The sequence below is a fragment of the Nicotiana sylvestris genome, chromosome 12, assembly GCF_000393655.2.
Source record: "Nicotiana sylvestris chromosome 12, ASM39365v2, whole genome shotgun sequence".
Classification (NCBI taxonomy): domain Eukaryota; kingdom Viridiplantae; phylum Streptophyta; class Magnoliopsida; order Solanales; family Solanaceae; genus Nicotiana; species Nicotiana sylvestris.
In genome coordinates, this window is record NC_091068.1 from 2,258,033 (window position 1) to 2,276,494 (window position 18,462).

At 34.3% G+C, this 18,462-nt stretch overlaps 2 protein-coding genes across 3 annotated transcripts; one reads left to right on the forward strand and one right to left on the reverse strand.

The window, feature by feature from the left end:
* The first annotated feature begins 4,983 nt into the window (after positions 1 to 4,983).
* LOC104233795 (protein LURP-one-related 11-like) lies at positions 4,984 to 7,301 on the forward strand. The gene is made up of 3 exons (XM_009787243.2): positions 4,984 to 5,322; positions 6,127 to 6,360; positions 6,933 to 7,301. The coding sequence occupies exons 1-3, from the start codon at positions 5,074 to 5,076 to the stop codon at positions 7,065 to 7,067; spliced, it is 618 nt and encodes a 205-aa protein (XP_009785545.1). The 5' UTR covers positions 4,984 to 5,073; the 3' UTR covers positions 7,068 to 7,301.
* A 3,118-nt stretch (positions 7,302 to 10,419) lies between these two features.
* Positions 10,420 to 17,021, reverse strand: LOC104233796 (uncharacterized). 2 transcript variants are annotated; one of them, XM_009787244.2, is made up of 9 exons: positions 16,474 to 17,021; positions 15,093 to 15,284; positions 14,879 to 15,001; positions 14,743 to 14,780; positions 14,509 to 14,617; positions 12,176 to 14,371; positions 11,934 to 12,089; positions 11,380 to 11,459; positions 10,420 to 10,976 (listed from the first exon to the last, which is right to left on the reverse strand). In XM_009787244.2, the coding sequence occupies exons 1-9, from the start codon at positions 16,549 to 16,551 to the stop codon at positions 10,736 to 10,738; spliced, it is 3,213 nt and encodes a 1,070-aa protein (XP_009785546.1). In that variant the 5' UTR covers positions 16,552 to 17,021; the 3' UTR covers positions 10,420 to 10,735. The 2 variants fall into 2 exon arrangements, with proteins under 2 accessions (XP_009785546.1, XP_009785547.1); XM_009787245.2 differs by having other exon boundaries at positions 10,587 to 10,973.
* Between the last annotated feature and the right edge of the window lie 1,441 nt (positions 17,022 to 18,462).

Here is an 18,462-nt window from a genome sequence, read left to right on the forward strand (position 1 = left end):
TTGTACTACTTTTAAATGGTTTTACTGCTTCATTATAGAATGCCTTGTGCCTTACGTGTTTTCTTATTTTCAGTCGTTATTTACATTTGTTACTCACTGAGTTGGAGTACTCACTTTACTCCTTGCACCCCTGTGTGCAGATTCAGGCGTTGCTGATCCTGCCAGTGCGAGTTGAGAGCTCCCGGCGGACATTCGGAGTTCACGAAGTATTTGTTTGATGTTCGCAGACCCGTGTTTCTCCCTCTTTATCATTTCTATTTCATATCAGACTTTTGCTAGTTGTAGACCTTTCAGACTTGTATTGGGTTTTATAGATGCTCATGACTAGTGACACCCCGATTAGGGCTGTGTTGGGTTGTACTTCCGCACTTTATTGACATTATCCTCTACTTAGTATTGCTATATCATATTTTAGACTGTTTTTATCTTATTTAACTGTTTAAAAAGTGAATTGGGTTTAAACCTTGTCTTCACGATAGGTGCCATCACGACCGGGTTCGGGTTTAGGGTCGTGACAATCGGACTACCTTTTTTTTAATTCTATATGTCATGGAAAAGTCTTCTTTCAATTATAAATTCTCTCACAAGCTTGCTTTAGTATCCTTTTAAATGTATTTTTTTCATTGCTATTTAATTTGATTTTGTGATCATATGAAAGTTGTAGATTATTAGTTGTTTGATTTTATATATATATATATACATATATATATATATATATATGATCATGACTAGTCGGTACTAACTGATTATATATTTTAAGTTATCATTCAACACTATTTAGGTTTTTAAGGATTTGTTCTGGCTGAAACTGAAAAAGAAAGCATGATAACTTGTGAAATTAAAGTTAGAAGGTTTTTAAGGACTTGTTCTTGGTGAAACTGAAAAGGGAAGCATGATAACTTGTGAAATTAAAGTTATAATATTATTAAACTGAAATAAATTTTAAGTTGAATAATTGATTTATGATTAAGGATTTTTACGAGAGCTTCTTTATTTATTTAGTTATTATGCACATTTAATATATATAATTATCTTTAGGAACTTATTCTTTTATTTTATTGTTTAAACACAAATTTTAAATAAATTAGTACTCATTGAAATAGAATACACGCGCATCGCGTGTATCTTGAGACTAGTACTTTTATAATAATAATAATAATAATAATAATAATAATAATAATATATAAATAATTGTTGGGTTCTGGAAACACATCACGTTGAACTTAATGGCATTTGTGAACCATTTGTAAATGACAAGCTGCTGGACGGCGATAACGACCCTGTTGTGTTCTGCCTTCTTACGTTCCTACTATAATGATATCCACCATGAGAATTGAAATGTAGACACTTTTTCCATGATTTTCTTGTTTTTGGAGTTAACGGGAGATATTAGGGTAGAGGGATCCAAGAACTAAGCTCTCTCTCGTTTTTCACTCGATATTCGATGCTCGCATTGAAGCCTCGATTAATTTGGATTCGTGCTGCGTAAGGCTCATTAAAGAAAAAAACACTTTTTATAGACTTTTTTCATACCTAAGGCTCGAACCAGAAATAGAGGCGGACCCAGAATTCGGCAGTCGCAGACTCGCCGGGGCACCATGATAAATTTATATCACTGCTCATAAAGATTGGTACGGGAGATTATATACTAATATCTGACTATTTCTTGAAGATATTTACAAGTATACATGGAGTTTTTGTCAAAATTTCTGAGTGTCGGTGGGTCCTCTCCCAATTGTATGTTTCTACCCAATCTATTCTAATAACACTCAAAAGAAAGCAAAGATTTGATATTTTTTAGCTACAAATAGTTAATTCGCTAATATTTATAACATTTAACTAATATTAGTAATATTTAATGAATTTATCAATTTTTATAGTAAGCTACTTGTAAATGGACGTAACTGATACTTTTGCGGGGAAAAATGCAAAATTTATTAGTGAAACATAAAATATGTCCGATTGAAACAGATCAAGGAATTAGAGTTAGCCGGTTTATATTGATTTATCTTTTATACTTATATATATATATATAAGTTAGCAGCGTTTTTATTTTGATTTCTAGAAAATAACCCTGCTAGTACATTGAAAATATGAATATTTTTATTTTTCACCCATTATGTTATTACTAATTAGCTGATTATTTTGACATATACATCAAATTGTCTCGAGTTTGGGCCACTGTCCAGCCCTAGTAGACCCGGTCCGTCTTCTTCACACTAACTTGGGCTATAAGGCCCAACTAATACATTTATCCGAAAATATTCCAAAAACCAAACTAAAATCCAAAATATTACAAAAATATAGTAATATTTTTTGAGGTAGCCTTTAACTTTTGACACCGGCTTGCCCCATGGACATAACTTTAAGGTCAAAAATTAAATATCTTACCTATGAGATATTAATGTAGGTTGTCTCCATCACAGTCACACCTCGTGGGAAGTTATCCTTTCTCGGATCTTACGTGAACATGAAATATTTTATGTACCGAATTCACTTTTTTACGAGGCAAACGAACGACAACACTTGTTAAATTGGAGGGTTATTCAAAAATCCGCTGTGAGGATTATTTGTATACTTCACTCAATAAAATCAATAGCTTTTGAATTCTAGTCTTCAAAAGTGCAATGAAACAAATATAATCATTTCAATGACCAATTTAGTTGAGCTGATAGCAAACATAATAAGTGCACTGCCAATTAATTTTGGCCACCCCTATAAGAAAATATTAATGTTATTTAATAATTTATCTCAAAAAAATGACAATGTTACAAATAGCAACACTAAATACACCAAAATATTCATGCATGTTTCTCTTTCTCATGACATCAACAATTATAGAACTACTATAAAATGAAAAAAAAAAAAAAAAAAGGCTTTGATTTTCTTTTCACAAAATTTCTGGTGAAAAAAAAGGAATTTTTATAAGAAAATTTTCAATTAAAGAGAAAAATGGGGCCTCCTTTGAATGAATTTTTTGAAATAATGTTTTGAAAATTTAAACAGATAGGGCCAATCATATAACCACTGACAAAAACAACCTTTCCCCCACACATATTGATATGTTTCAAATTTCGAATTTGATCATTACTTCTTTCTTTTTCATTTACACTTCAATCCACTCTTCTTGTCCCCCAAAAATTATAATTAATTCATTAAAACCAAGTTTGGTTTAGCTTCATGGACTGATCTTGTTAGCTTTTCTGTTTTTTTCACTAACTCCCACCAAACATGTTGCCGAGCGCTTTATCCCTCAATGTGTGATTTTTCGAGACGAATTTGAATTTAGTCTATTTTTAGGTTGTTGTTACTATCAGATTTTTTTTTTAATTGAAGGGGAACTTGGTGTAATTGGTAAAGTTGTTGCTATGTGACCAGGAGGTCACAAGTTTGAGCCGTGAAAATAGCCTGCGTACAATAGACTTCTTGTTGTCTGAATCTTCCCCGGACCCTGCGCATAACGGAAGTTTAATGCACCGAGCTGCCTTTTTTTATTTGTTATTTTTTTTATTATCTTTTGCTTTGATTTTCTTGGTATCGTATTGTTGTTGTTACTACTTGTTACCACTGCTTCTTTTCATCTTTTTTTTTAGCGTAAGGTCAATCAGAAACAATTTATCTACTTTTTCAAGGTAGGGGTAAGGTCTACATACACAATATCCTCCCTAAACCCCACTTGTGAAATTTTACTGGGGTTTTTTTGTTGTTGTTAAATTTGGATTTAATCGAGCCTCAATATGGGTTCGTGTAGTGGAAGCAATCTCTTGCTGAAATGCAGGGTAAGGCTGCATATAATAGACCCCTGTGGTCCGAACCTTTCATGGACCCCGCGCATAGCGGGAGGTTAGTGCACTGGGTTGTCCTTTTTTTTATCTGTTATTTTCGTATTATCTTTTGCTTCGATTTTCTTAGTATCTTGTTGTTGTTACTGATTGTTCTCACTGCTTCTTTTCATCTTTTTTTGAGCCGAAAGTCAATCAGAAATAATTTATCTATCTTTTCAAGATAGGGGTAAGGTCGCGTACACACTATTTTCCCCATACTCTATTTATGGACTTTTACTAAGTTTGTTGTTATTGTTGCTTAATTTGGATTTAATCGGGTCAAAATACAAATACCGAGCATCGGATGGGAAATAAAAAAAAATATCTTTTCTAAAAAATATCTCTTAGGCCGATGAGCCTCATAATATTTATACTCTAAACTGATAGGGCCAATCATAACCAATGAAAAAACAAATCTTTCCCCACATAAATACATATGTTTCTGAACTTTTATTTACACTTTCAAGCCACTCTTCTTGTCCCCAAAAAATTCATAACTAATTATTGTACAAAGAAAGTGGCGGGTTACTGAAACCCAAGTGTGGTTTAGGTTCATGATTTTTTTTAAAGGAAAATAATATTGTATATATATATATATTCTGTATGTTATATACAAAAATTATAAATTTTATATATTTTTTGGCTATTGAATATAAATAGTTTCTGGTGGGGGCTAAAAGTGAAAAAAGTCCCTAATAAATATAGTAGCTTGCACCTATTTATCTGTTGTTCTAGAAGATCGTGAGTTAACTAGTATATAATCACACACAAAGCAAATAGAGGAAAAAAAAAGATAATACAAGGATTTAACGAGATTCGACTAAGCATTATCTTCGAGGTAGAAGCAGAAAGAGTTTTTCACTATGAATGAGAAAAAAAACACAGTATAATCTATAGAATTTCCAACTGAAACCCCTATGTACAAATCCCAAATAATCATGAACCTATAAGAGAATAATTTTTCTGGTCCAACAACGACAAGTTTTCCTTTTCCAAATCTACTAGAACAATGGGTTTCGCAAACCTACAAGGATATTATAAAATTCCTAAAAATACGAAAGACAAAAATCAAGACATAAATAACAACTGCTTTAGCCCTACAAAGAGGAACATTTCTATTTCTTATATAAACTTCTTGTTGATATAATAAATGTGGGCTCTTCTCAATTATATTTCTAGATGAATATATAAAAATTCTCATATTAAGAAGTTTTGTTCTACCAATTTGTGAATTCTGTAGGCTTTTCCAATGGCTAGAGTTTACCCTCAGACATCAACTTCTTCTTCTTCTTTTTCTTCAACAAATCCATACATAACTATGAGAAGAGAAACATTCACTTTATGGATGAAATCTTTGGTCTACCATGGAAATGGCTGCACTGTTTTTGACTCAAAAGGCAATATAATTTACAGGATTGACAATTACAACAGAAAATGTAGCAAAGAAGTCTATCTCATGGATTTACAAGGCAAAGTTCTCTTTTCCATACGACAAAAGGTAAAAGAAGAAAAATCAACATTGTATTTTTAGCTAACTTGAGTACGGCAGTCAGTGGCGGATCCAAAATTTAGATGATGTTGGTTCTAAAATACATGGAAGGGGAGCCTTGGAGCAAAGGTCAAGTTGTTCTGTGTGACCTATAGGTCAGGGTTCGAGCCGTGGAATCAGCTGCTTGCATTAGGGTAGGCTGCATATATTACAACCTCTTGGGTGCGGCCTTTCCTGGACCCTGCGTGAAAGCGGGATGCTTTGTGTACTGGGCTGCCTTGCCTAATTCTAAAATACATATTTAACTATGTCTATATTTATTTTTGGCACATATATGTAGTTTGATATGCCATCGGTAGGTCATATGTTCAAGCCATAAAATTACCTTCTGCCACCTGTGATAGGATAGACTGCCTACATATCACACTCCTTAGGTACGGCTCTTTCTGGATCCTGCATGAATACGAGATGTTTTGTGTACTGGACTTGCCTAGCAAAAGTAGTGATTCTAACTCGCGAACAATGGCAGAATAACATGCTTTGAAGGGTGTCGATCGACACCCCTTTGTCTGAAAATTACACTATGTAGCTTGGCAGAAAAAAAATTTATGTATATATATGCGCTACATATCTCACACCCGTTGGCTTTTTCGTGGGTTTACTTCTTTATATTTTGGCCCTTCTATAGTAAAACTTTTGGCTCCGCTACTGCTCGCGAACTCATTATTGGATCTTCCACTGCATGCAGAATCTTAATATTATTAAGCTAGTAATTTGTGTTTATACTAAAGTTTTCTATTGTTTATTTTGCAGAAACTTCAAGTTTTTGGACATTGGAATGGCTATAAATGGAGCAATGATAATTTGATTGAGATACCTTGGTTCCAAGTAAAGAAAAATGGTTATGTCCTATGGGGAGATTACTTAAACTATGATGTTACTTTATTAGGATTTGATGAAGCTGAAACAAGCTGCTATAAGATTGTAGGTCTACAAGGCAAATCAGAATTCAAGATTGTCAGCAGAGTAAACAAACTTATTGCAGAGGTTTGTCACTATCTTGTTTATTCAATATTGCTCAGTTTTATAAGAGTTTAAATTCTATATACTGATTCAGTAAAAAATATTTACACATGCAATTAGATAACTTACAAGATATTAATTAACTAAAGATAAATTTCTATGATAAGTATTATTAATTAGTAAAATGATAAAAATATTAACTAACATGCTATCATGGTAAAACTACACTATAATAACAACGATAGCGTTTAATTCCAAACAATTTGGGGTCGGTTGTTTGGATTCTCATTTTTCATAAACTTATCAAGACCAATATTATGTATAAAAAAAAAAGTATATAGTAGAAGTTCTCTTTATTTTATATTGATAGAACATGTTAAACTGAACTGATGATGTAAAAAACTATGTTATACTGTTGATATTTTAAACTTAAATCTCTTTAAAAAAGTGATGAGTGTATAATACTAGTTTTCTTTTTTTGTCAAATCAGTATATATGCTTCAAAATTTCCTGATTATTAAATCATTTTATAGCTATGGATTTTTTTTATTAATTGGAATTTGATTTTAACAAAATCAGTAATTGGGTTTATGCAGGTAAAACAAAAAAAATCATCTTGTGGAGTTCAATTTGGAAATGATGTGTTAAGTTTGGTGGTGGAACCTCATATTGATCATTCATTAGTTATGGCTCTTGTGACTGTTTATGGCTTGATACAACAAAGACTATGAGTGTTCCTTTTTATTTTTATTTACATTTTTTAATCTTTCTAGGAAATTACCGCATAACGGGATTTTGAATTAGTCGAGTTAATAAATTTCGGATACCGAATGAGTTTCAGAGAGATAGTTGTGATAGTTTAAAGCGCACAAATGTAGCCAAAAACATAGATAGTTTAAAATGTACAAATGTACAATCGAGTAATATCATTTCAAGAAATTATCATACATATATTTACTCTGTTATCTTGAGCCGAGAATCTATCGAAAACAACATCTTTACGTTTACAAGGTATGTATACATTACCTTCCCCAAATTCCACTTGTGAAATTACGCTGGGTTTATTGTTGTTATATATTTACTCTGTCAATATTTGTGTCGAATGATTAAACGGATTATTATTTAATTGATTCTTCTCAATTAGACTTTTTTTTTTTAAAAAAAAAAACAATTTTAGTGAGTTGTTAAATCCTGGATTGAATCGGAAAGAAATGTTTATATTAGAGAATTCAGCTTATTCTTAATAGCACGACACCATTACTGAATGGTGGATTTCAATACTGAATGGTGGATTTCAGTTCTTTTTCATTTGAAAGGAATATGTGTAACCCAAATTTCGAGTTTGAAATATATATAAAACAAACAAGTATCTAACCATATTTAGAAAGAAATTAAGAAAAGAGCAGCTCGGTATATAAAGTATTTCGCATTCATGCAAGATCCGGGGAAAGCTCGAGCCCTAGGGATGTGACATAGTTAGCCTATCTTAATGCAAGTAATGGCTACTTCCATGGTTCGAACCTGTCACCTATATTTGATTCTAAAAAATAATGAGTGCGACAATCTTTGTACTATTTTAAATCTAAAGAAAATATTCTCCTTTTCAAAACGTTAATTCAAGGGCTTATGGAGGTAAAATCTTATGTGTATTTAGTAGGCGTTTGGACATGAATTCCAAAAAAAAATTCAAATTTAGAATTTTACTAAAATTTGAATTGAAGATGAAGTTGTGTTTGGTTATAATTTTTGCAATATATTTGGATGTCTTTTTTTTTTAACATGTTTTGCAACTAAAAATTAGCAACCTTCCCATTTGCAATTGAAAAACTAGTTCTCACCAGTTTTTTAAATTTGAAAATACATTTTCAAGTGAGATTGAAAAAAATATATGATTTTGATAACGAAACACTATTTTAAAAAAAAAATAAAAAATAAAAAATAAAAATTTTCTTATGTCCAAACGGTCTATTAATTTGTCCAAGTACCTACATTTAATGGTAGTTGGGCTGTAAACTCATATTTCTACTTGATTAGATTGTCTCACTTGAAGTAACAATTCATGCATTTCATAATAGTGATGATACCATATTTAGTTTGCAGAATAATAATTCAGGCATGGCAGAAGAATATTGGTTGATATAGAATTGTTGTTGACATGGGCATACATCGGAATTTTGTAAGTGATGTCAAAATTTATAAAAGAACGAAAATAATAACTTTAATTATAATTTTACTTCGTCACAATTTTTAACCACATAGATTCTCTCAAATATTTGCAAAAAAGATGTTCTAGCTGAGGTTCGAACCGCTGACCTCTTAGAGCAAAATCAAGCAAACAATCAATGCGCCAAGAGACAATTTATGTCAAGTGATGTTATTTTTTCCTACTTATCCGCTTTCTCACAGTATTAATACATATATTTAGTAAAAAAAAATACGAAGCGGTGTCGCATTACACCGCTTCGATAAATGTGCATACGCCCCTGATTGTTGGTTCTTTTTATAGGGATTCAATGCTAAAGATGAGAAAATTAAAGACCAAAAAGGACAGTTCGTGCACAAAGCATCTCACGTTCATATAGGGTATGAAAAAAATCGCATCCCAAGAGTATGTGATGTAAATAGCTGACTCGAACTCATAACCTATAGGTCACACGAAAAAGTTAAAAGACTAAAACTATAAATAATAAAATAATAGTAAGAAGAAAAAAAAATTATTAGAAGTTTTTTTGATAAGAGTAGGTTTTTGGAAGTGAAGGGAGCCATTCATTTACATGAACAAAACCACGTGTATTAGCTGTCTCTATTATTAATCAGCTTGATATTAAACACGTAACATGATGAAAATATACTATAGATGTGTTATGTGTAATCACTTCTTCCTATGTACAGAGAAGAGAGGTCATCGGATACCATAAACTCGACAAAAATTATATATATATATATTGAAAACAGGTATATATTTATCTGAAATTCTTAAGTTCAAAAGTTTGATGAGACGTTGATTGAGTAGTCTGCTCATGTACCCATCACCTCCAAATCTCGAATCCACCCTTGTTGTCTAAGATATCTCCAAATCCCGATCAATATCCTCTCACTTCAACTATTTCATTAGTATATTTGCTATTTCTTGTCAGTACATAAACAACAACAACCCAGTATAATCTCACTTCGATAATCTCACTCCAAATAGACTTCCGGCATCCTTCCCTCCAAGAACTTCCCACCTTGCTCTTGGGGAGACTCGAACTCACAACCTCTTGGTTGGAAGTGGAGATTGCTTACCATCAGAGCAACCCCTCTTTCTCGTCAGTACATATCGTGGGGAATTTTGCCAACCAAAACATTTAAAAGACAGAAAAAGCCACCTCATATTTTTTTCTCAATGTTGAATATGATGTTGGAGTTTATTTCGTTTATTTAGGAGTACATTAATCTTTTACGACTAATTGGATGTCTTGTTTAGTCTTTAGATATTTCCTAAGATACAGTCATTGACTTCGAGTTCGAGCTAGCATTGGAATCATCCACCGTCTACATTACACTACTAAAAAATTGCCTAAAACCATCCAGAAATATCGATCGAAATTGGTCGAAAAATTGGAAAAACTGACCGATTTCCGACCGGCTTTAATCCGTCGAAATTAAGTTTGTCGGCAAAAAATAGCGACTGAAGTCGGTCGCAATTTCCAACCGATTTCGGTCGGTAAATTAATTTTCACAAACGACCCAAAAATTATTTTGAGAAGTGTTTTTTTTCAAAAGTACTTTTAGTGAGAAGCAGTTTGTGTTTGGCTAATTAATTTGAAAAACACTTCTGAGCAGCAATTAGTGTTTGGCCAAGCTTTATCTGAAAGCATTTTTTTTTTCTTTTCAAAAGCTTGGCCAAACACCTTAATTTTAGAAAAAAAAATATTTTTGCCTCAAAAGAAGCTTGGCCAAACAGGCTATTAAAATGCTTCATTGTGTTGTTATAACAACTTGTTATAACAAGTTAAATTACACTGATAGCGTAAACTAGTAATTTTTTTATTTTTTATTTTTTTTTGTGGGGGGGGGGGGGGGAAGGTGGTTTCCACACTGTTTGAACATTCAGCTATAAGATTTTTTTTGCTGCCTGGGAAAAATATGTCCATTAAATAGTTTAAAGAATCTGTTCATAAACAGAAAATACTCACAAAAACAACTTGAAATGCTCTTACACAGCTTCTTATTTTGCTAGGATTATAACCTATATGCTTATACTAATATTTTTGTACCTTATCTAATGGTGGCTAAGTCTATGCAAGAAACAAAATTGAAAGAATATGCGCAAAAAAAAAAAAAAAAAAAAGGAACTTCCTCACTAATTTACATTTATTTTTGTTACCTATACTTGTATCTGGTTTGCATGGATTGTTTAAGAGCTCTTTTTCGCGCTCTTAATGTTGCGCATTCTCATTACAAGCTTCTGTCTTTCTCCTTCTACTTCTGCAAATTTGAGGCTTAATTCTGAATATCTCCCTTGCATTTCTTTCAGTTCAAATTCCATTAACTTGTTCCTCTCCCTCAATAGTTCCATTTCTTTTGATAGTTCTTCAAGATTTCCGGTATTAGATGCTGCGTTTTCCATTTCCTTGTCCGACAAACAGATGTTGCTGCTGCATTTAATTATATGGGCATTGTCAATTAGGAATGTCGAAGAGAAAACAATTACTGTGAAGAGGCATCTACAATAATTAGTCTTGGACTCGGTTTATTTGTTTCATTGAGCCGGGGGTCTATCGGGGAACAGCCTCACTACCTTCAAAAGGTAGGGATAAGGTCTGTGTATATTCTACCCCCAGACCCTGCTATGTGGCATTACACTGGGATTGTTGTTGTTGTTATTGTTGGACTCAGTTTATTTGTAAAACTGTACGTATAGCCAAAATGGACCACCCCTCAAATTGGGTTAAGTTATACGTGTTCAAGTTGACTCGATAGTGATACGAAATCATTTTAAGAATATAAGTTCATAGTTGTCAAAAGTTTAAGGATCAATCTTGAACACGGGATTCATACCTCTCCGTAGACGATGCTTGACAGGGATTTTCATCTTCCGTGCATGTTGTAGTCGCAAGATTTAGATCTTCCGTAGCCACCTGAACCAAAGTATCAGCTTTCAGATACTCCTTAAATGATCTTCGGTTTCATTTTATATTTGCGGTGTTTGACTAGGTACAGAGTTTAAGACAGAAGCACCAACTTTTAGCACATACAAAAAGTATCCTTAGAACTTGTTGTCTTAAACATGTCATGACATTTCTATGGTTACAAGAGCATGTCCGTAAAGGATATACTGAAAAGTTAAACGTTAAAGAATTTTCAAATATAAAAAGGTGTCATTCTTCTTCGACATATTAAAAAGAAAAGAATGCCATACAAAGTGGAACAGAGAGAGTAAGAATCAAACAGCCTTAAAATCATATTATTGGTGATACTTAGTCTATTTGTCTTCTCTTCACACAAGTAAGTCTTCAAATAAGGCAAACTCTCTTATGTCTGATATTAAAAAAATAGAATTAAGAAGTTTTCGTGCCAACTCTAATTTAGAAGATAAGTTTTTTGCTGCTAACCTGTTTGGACTTTTGTTCGCGGAGCCTTTCCATGCTATGCCGGAGTTCTTCTAACCTTCTTTCTAATTCTTCGATTTTGTCTTGAAGATCTTTCTCCGTCTCTGTAAATGAATTCGTTAAGCTATCAAGTGCATTTTCCTTCAGCTTGATCTGATCCTGTGATGATGGGAAAAAACTAAGATTGATCACACTCCAATGATTTACAACGACATTTAGGTAGATCAAATAAAGGTGAATATTACCTCAAGTAAATTTATTATCTCTTTTAGACTTGCAGCTTGATCATTTGCATCTTCGAGCTTTTCGTCCAAACTATTCAATGCATTCTCTTTCTCTATCAGATCATCTTTTAACTGCGATACCTGCTTTCTCAAAATTTCTTTCTCCAGTTCATCCTCAAACAAAGAGCTCTTAATTTCTTTGCATTCAGATATAAGGATATCCACTTCGAAATGCAGTTCCGCAATTAATGTGTCCTTCTCATCAATAAGCGACCTCATACTGTTTAGTTCTTTCACGGTATCCATGGCTTCTCTTTCCATTAAAGCTAGCGTAGTTTCCAGTTCTCTTCTTTCACTTTGACCTTGCTCTATAACCAATTGCATGTCCTCAATCGATTTCCTCGTCTTTTCCAACTCATTCGCCAGAGTGTTCTTATGTTCTTCATGCTGAGAAAGGATAATCTTTTCTGTCAATAAATTTTCAATCTCCTCTTTAAGAGAGATGATTTTCTGTGATAGGTGCTGCTCAGTTTCTTTAGCCAGCTCTTCTTGTTTCCCGAGGCATGCGGATTTTTCTTCAATTTCTGACTGCAACTTTTCCATTTGATCTGACATATTATTTACTTGGCTAGAAAGCTCAAACACCTTTGCTTCGTAATGCGCTTTGATTGATTGGAGCTCCTCGGATGATTTTTGAAGCATCTTTTCCAGTTGCATTTTCTGTAGGTGGAGCTCATTAGCTTCGTTTAAAGCTTTAGTAGCCAACTTTTCACTCGCTTTGAGTGAGCATTCCATTTGCATGGATAGCCCTTTAAGTTCCTCCTGGAGCCGCTCTGCTGTAATAACATTTTGCCGTCTTGTCTTCCTCAAGGCTTCTTCAGCTCTTATTGCTCTCTGCTCTTGTTCGATTTTATCACGACTAAGGGTATCGAGATCAGCTTCAAATCCTTGAGCTTGCTGTTCTAGTTCTTGCTCCAGGTTACTGACTTGAGCTTCGAGCTCACTTATAGTAGCCAATGAATCGGAGAATTCTTTAGATTGATTCTTCAGCTCATTCTCCAAACTCACAATCTGCGCTTCAAGTTCACTTACAGTTGCATAAGAAGTTGCACATTCATATTGCATTTTTAGTTGTTCCTGAATCTCGCTTTGCTCAAGTTTGTATAACATGTCGTGGTTTTCTTGCTTCAGTATCTCATTGTCGAGGGCAAGTTGCTCCATCTGCATCTCTAAGTCATCTCTTTCTCTCCTGTATATCTCGATTTCACCATGCAGGTCCGTGATCTTTTGCTCCAGCATATATGTGTCCTTGACGTCGTTGTGCTCTCTCACGAGCTGCTCTAGCGCTTTTTGCTCTTCGTCATCTTCATCCGTCATTTCATGCTTGGAGATAACATCCGGAAACCTTTCAGCTTCAAAAGATGTCGTTGATTTGTTGGAATGGCTAACATTTTCTTTGTTTTTCTGCTCTAACATTTCATCTAGGTCGCGCACAGCAAGAATTAACTCCGAATTTGATTCTTGCGTCTTTTGCAGTTGTATTTCCAGATTTGCATTAAGGTCCTTTTGATAACTCAATTCTTGCCTAAGTTCACTAACAAGAGTTTGAAGATCCCCTCTTTCATAGAGCAACTTGTCTTTGGATTTCGCCTCGTCTAAACGTCTTTGAGAGGCTTTAAGTTTATCACATTCTTCCTTGAAAGCGTCTCGTTCTTTTTTCAGGCTCGCAACCTCTTTTGAGAGATCTTGCCCTCTTTTGCACTCCTTGACTATTTGTTTACGAAGCGTTTGAAGTTCCAAGTCCGACACTTCTACCTGCCTAGCAAAAGCTGCGAGCTCGGATTGTAGCTTTGCAACAACAATATCCGACACCTCTTGCGATGCTAATCTCCTAAGAGCTTCTCTTGGAGTGCTTGAAGACCCGTCCGTACTTACTTCAAGAGCAGAACCTCCCAACCAATCCAACTGCTGATTTTCTTCATAAACTGTTGTAGAGACATCGACACTGGGATTCCGGGGAACCAAAGCAAGATTCGGAGACGAAGGGAAGTTTATGTGATCCTGATGGCCACTGTTGTTTCTCATTCTGATTTGCCGAGGCGTATCAAGTACCGAGCTGCTCCCAGAACTGGACGTGGTAATATCTGATTCGCCTGATGCCCGGCGGTTTCCATTCAGTACACCATTGTGCAAAATAGGCTTGTTGATTAAACCATCCTATGAAATACACGCGCAGACAAGAAATGAAGCGACCTTATCAATCAAAATGGAAGAATAATAGCTAGCATCCAATGCCCGAGGAGCAATCCTTGGATCTTCATTTTCTTATAATCAGACAGAAGTCTTTGTCTCACCTCTGTAGAATTGTCGTTAAGGCTAGCTTCTACATCATCATTGCTTGGTTGCGTCCTCAAGATCCTATCGTCCGAATTTGGTTTTGCATTTTCGATTTCTTCAACAACACTGTAAAAACAACAAAAAAATAAAAACTAGTTTATATTCAGCACAAGATTTAACATTTCAACTAGCATGTGAGAACCAAAAGCTCAGAAGAAAAACACGGAAGCTATTGGGAAATCGGACACCACCTTTGATCAGAAGAATCCTGAATCCTCTGTATTGAAACCTATCGACAATGACACAAATTAAAGTCAATTAGGTCCAAAAAGCTTGAAAAATAGCAATTCTATGGCGTATTCTTGCACGAACGACTGAGAGACTCACATGCAATACAGCTCCTGATTTTGAATTTTTGAGCGGAAGAGCAACGGAGGAGATCTTAGATGCCTCTGCATGATTCGAGAAATCAATCGAAGCTTCTCCGACAACTCCAGCTTTGGAACTTCCCTACAAAGTTTACATCCAAAGAAATTATACAAATTCACTTGATAAGGAACCAATGTAGCATAAAAACTTCAGACATGAAATGCAAACTTACGGTTCCCAGGATGAAGTAATAGATCTTTTCGTGAATCTTCCCTGACTTGGGTTCTTGAATCAACTTCACAGTTTCAAAAACTGCTTTATCCCAGTAACAGCTCCCATCACGAACTATTGCCTTCTCTAATTTTAATGTCGGCTTCCCCACATCAGCAGGGACTACGGATATCATCAATGCATCCCCCGCTACCTATGACACATAAACAAATTAACACATTATGCTTCTAATGGATGTCAATTTTCCAGCCACCGTTTCCAGGGCGGAGCTAGCATGCCGGTAACAGGTCCAGCCCAACCCAGTAACTTTAGTCCAAAATCTCTATTTGTCTAAAGCAATTCATTAAAAATGTACAAATCACTAATTTAGAACTTGATAACTTAAAAAGATTACAACCCAGAACCTATTAGCTTCAAATCATGACTCTGCCCTTGACCCTTCTGGTTAGAAACTTGATAAGAAAAGAAAGAAGATCGAAAAACAGAAGAAGGCTTGAGGTATGATATCATCACTTCACTTTAGCTTTGAGATGATCTTAGCCACCAGGGACCGGCTCAATGAGCACCTTTGGGTGGTACTTTCTCGATCAACTATCTGACTTATTCAGAATGACCATGAACCAAGACATGAAGAAACGCAATGCAAAAGAACGCCTTCTTTCTGGAGGCCTCGGAATGTTTAAACTAATTGCTGACTTTGGAGTTAGCAGACAATGCTCTTCTCATATACAACAAGCTTTTTATCAGTTGCCTCTAAAAAAGTGTCTGATTTGAAGTGAAACAAAGCAAAGGAAAATGGATGTAGAAAACAGTTTTTTTTCCATGAAAATGCAAAGGGATCAATCAATCAATTCATCAACAAAGTGTCAGTTCCAAATTAGTTGGGTCCACTATATGAATCATCTATGCCGTTCCACTTTATTCCACACCATTTCATTCTAATACTAAATAATTTGTCTTCCAATGCAAATTTATGGTATAAGGCAATAAGTTCAGTACTACTACTACTACAACAACAACAACAACAATATTTTCACGGGTGAAGTCTGGGGAGGATAGTGCGTCCGCAGACTTTACCCCTACCTCGTAAAGGTAAGAATGTTTCCACTAGACCCTCAGCTCAGAAAAGGCGAAGACAATAAGTTCAGTGGAAACACTAATTGTGTCATCCATTAATTCTTTCTACTGCCTAATCAATCAAATCATCCAATTCAGATTGCTATCAAGTATCAACAATCAAGAAGCAATTAAAAAACAGTAAAAACTCAATCTTTGACTGAAAATTTCAAGGAAAAAGCTAACAAAAACAATAAAAAAGTATAGTAAAAATTCATTTTTTGACTAAAATTTTTACCATGCAGTAAAATTCTAATGAAGGGTACCTGAGTTGCATGAAACTGCAACTTGAAGACAGCTTTGATCTTGTTCTTCTCACTCCTCCACCGCGCCGACTTGAACATTTTTACACTTTACCCCTCACTTTACCTCATTTATAACACACCCTTTTCACAGTTTTCGCCGGAGCTCACCGGAGCTCCGGCAGCCACTGCCGGAAAACTACCATGAAGCTGAAAAAACACCAATTTCAATAAAATAACCAATACCCAATTCGTGTTTTTCAGAGTAGAGCATAAGAATTGAGCTTAAAGAGTGAGAAAGCGACGCGTGGCACTGAGTTGACACAGTGGATGAATGTCAATACAAAAGAGCTAAAACAAATTAGCAATTTACACACACACACACACAGTGGTTCAGAGTTTTTTGAGATTGAATTTTGATGAAAGGAATCAAGAATGTATTGAGAGGAGAGAATAGAGCAGATCTGATGCGAGTATAATGGTGTTCTTGGCAAATTCACACACACACACAGTGGTTCTCTCTCTCTCTCTCTCTCTACTCTCTGTTTCTCTCTCTATATCTTGCATGTAACAGAAGTCCACCACATTGTGAAAATTTTATATAATATCTTTTTTAATTACTTTAGCAAAATAATATACATTCCTTTCCACTTTTTCTGTTATATTATTTGACTGGACGCATAATTTTTAAAAAATAATATTAAAACTTGTAATATCAAAATATATTACTATTAAATTTGTATGAATATAAAAGTATATTATTATAATAAAATATTTAAAGTTTAACTTTTTTAAATATAAAAATATGTCATTATTACGAGTTAATATTGATATAACATAAATTGAAATTATGAGAGTAATTGATTTTATTGCTTTTGTTTGTCCACTAATTGGGAAGAAGAGAAAGAGGAATTAAAATATTATAGGTGAAGCTTCTTTTTACTTTAAGATTATAATAATAAGATACCGACAGATCCGATATTAGGCAAAATCCTAAAGTAAATTAGAGAAAGTATAGTAATGGCTGCTGAGTATAATCAGTAGTAAATGGCCAATAATATAAAAATATAATAATAGAGGATTTAATATCCATACTAGGTACCACAAGGATTAAAGTAAAAAGAAATTTAACAATTTGAGGGACCATAATGCGGTTAAAACCCTAAGATTTCGCTATGCGCGGGATTCAGGAAAAGACTGGACCACGAGGGTCTGTTGTAAGCATTTTTACCCTTTATCTCTACAATAGATTATTTTTACGACTCGAATACGTAACTTCCTGAACACATGATAAAAACTTTACCAGTTGCTCGGAGAGGTCATACCATAAGAGGGTTTATTGTATGCAATAGGCTATTTCCACGGCTTGAACACGTGACTTCCTGGTCACATGATAACAACTGGTAACGTCAGACCACAAGGGTCTATTGTACGCAGTTTTATCCAGCATTTCTGCAAGAGGCTGTTTTCGCGGCGCGAACCCGAGACCTCCTGGCTACATGACAGCAACTTTACCAGTTGCTGGAAAGGGTCAGACTACAAGGGTGACTGTTTCTATGGTTCGAACCCATGAGACCTTCTGGTCATATGACAACAACTTTAACAGTTACGCCAAGGTTCCCCTTCAGGGACCATAACGTGTGTGTGTATATATATATAGGCATGCATGTATGTATATGTCTATTATTGACATAAGTGTCCCTTTAAGTGATTCTGAATATATCTTGCTTAATTGGCACTTCAGGGTGCAATTTCCACATTTGGCCATATTCAATTTGTTTGAAGGAAATGATTGGTTCATGTTACATACGTATGATTAATCACTTTGATTTTTCTTTTATGTGGCCTAGACTAGCATAGAATTCTAATATGCTATCAAAAATCCTTATTTTTCTACTTTTGTGGTTTAAAATGTTTGTCATTAAAATTCTCATATTATTTCTATGGTTTCTTAGATTGTAAATCAATTTCAAATGATTTTTTAATAAAAATATTTTTTAGAGGATCAAATAA

Excerpts from the sequence above, each read along its gene's own strand:
- LOC104233796 (XM_009787244.2), bottom strand. The coding sequence starts at position 16,551 with ATGTTCAAGTCGGCGCGGTGGAGGAGTGAGAAGAACAAGATCAAAGCT. Across the intron at positions 15,285-16,473 it reads TGCAGTTTCATGCAACTCAG|GTAGCGGGGGATGCATTGAT; the intron begins GTACCCTTCATT and ends TATGTGTCATAG. Across the intron at positions 11,460-11,933 it reads GCGAACAAAAGTCCAAACAG|GTGGCTACGGAAGATCTAAA; the intron begins GTTAGCAGCAAA and ends ACTTTGGTTCAG.
- LOC104233795 (XM_009787243.2), top strand. The coding sequence starts at position 5,074 with ATGGCTAGAGTTTACCCTCAGACATCAACTTCTTCTTCTTCTTTTTCT. Across the intron at positions 5,323-6,126 it reads TCTTTTCCATACGACAAAAG|AAACTTCAAGTTTTTGGACA; the intron begins GTAAAAGAAGAA and ends TTTATTTTGCAG. Across the intron at positions 6,361-6,932 it reads TAAACAAACTTATTGCAGAG|GTAAAACAAAAAAAATCATC; the intron begins GTTTGTCACTAT and ends GGGTTTATGCAG.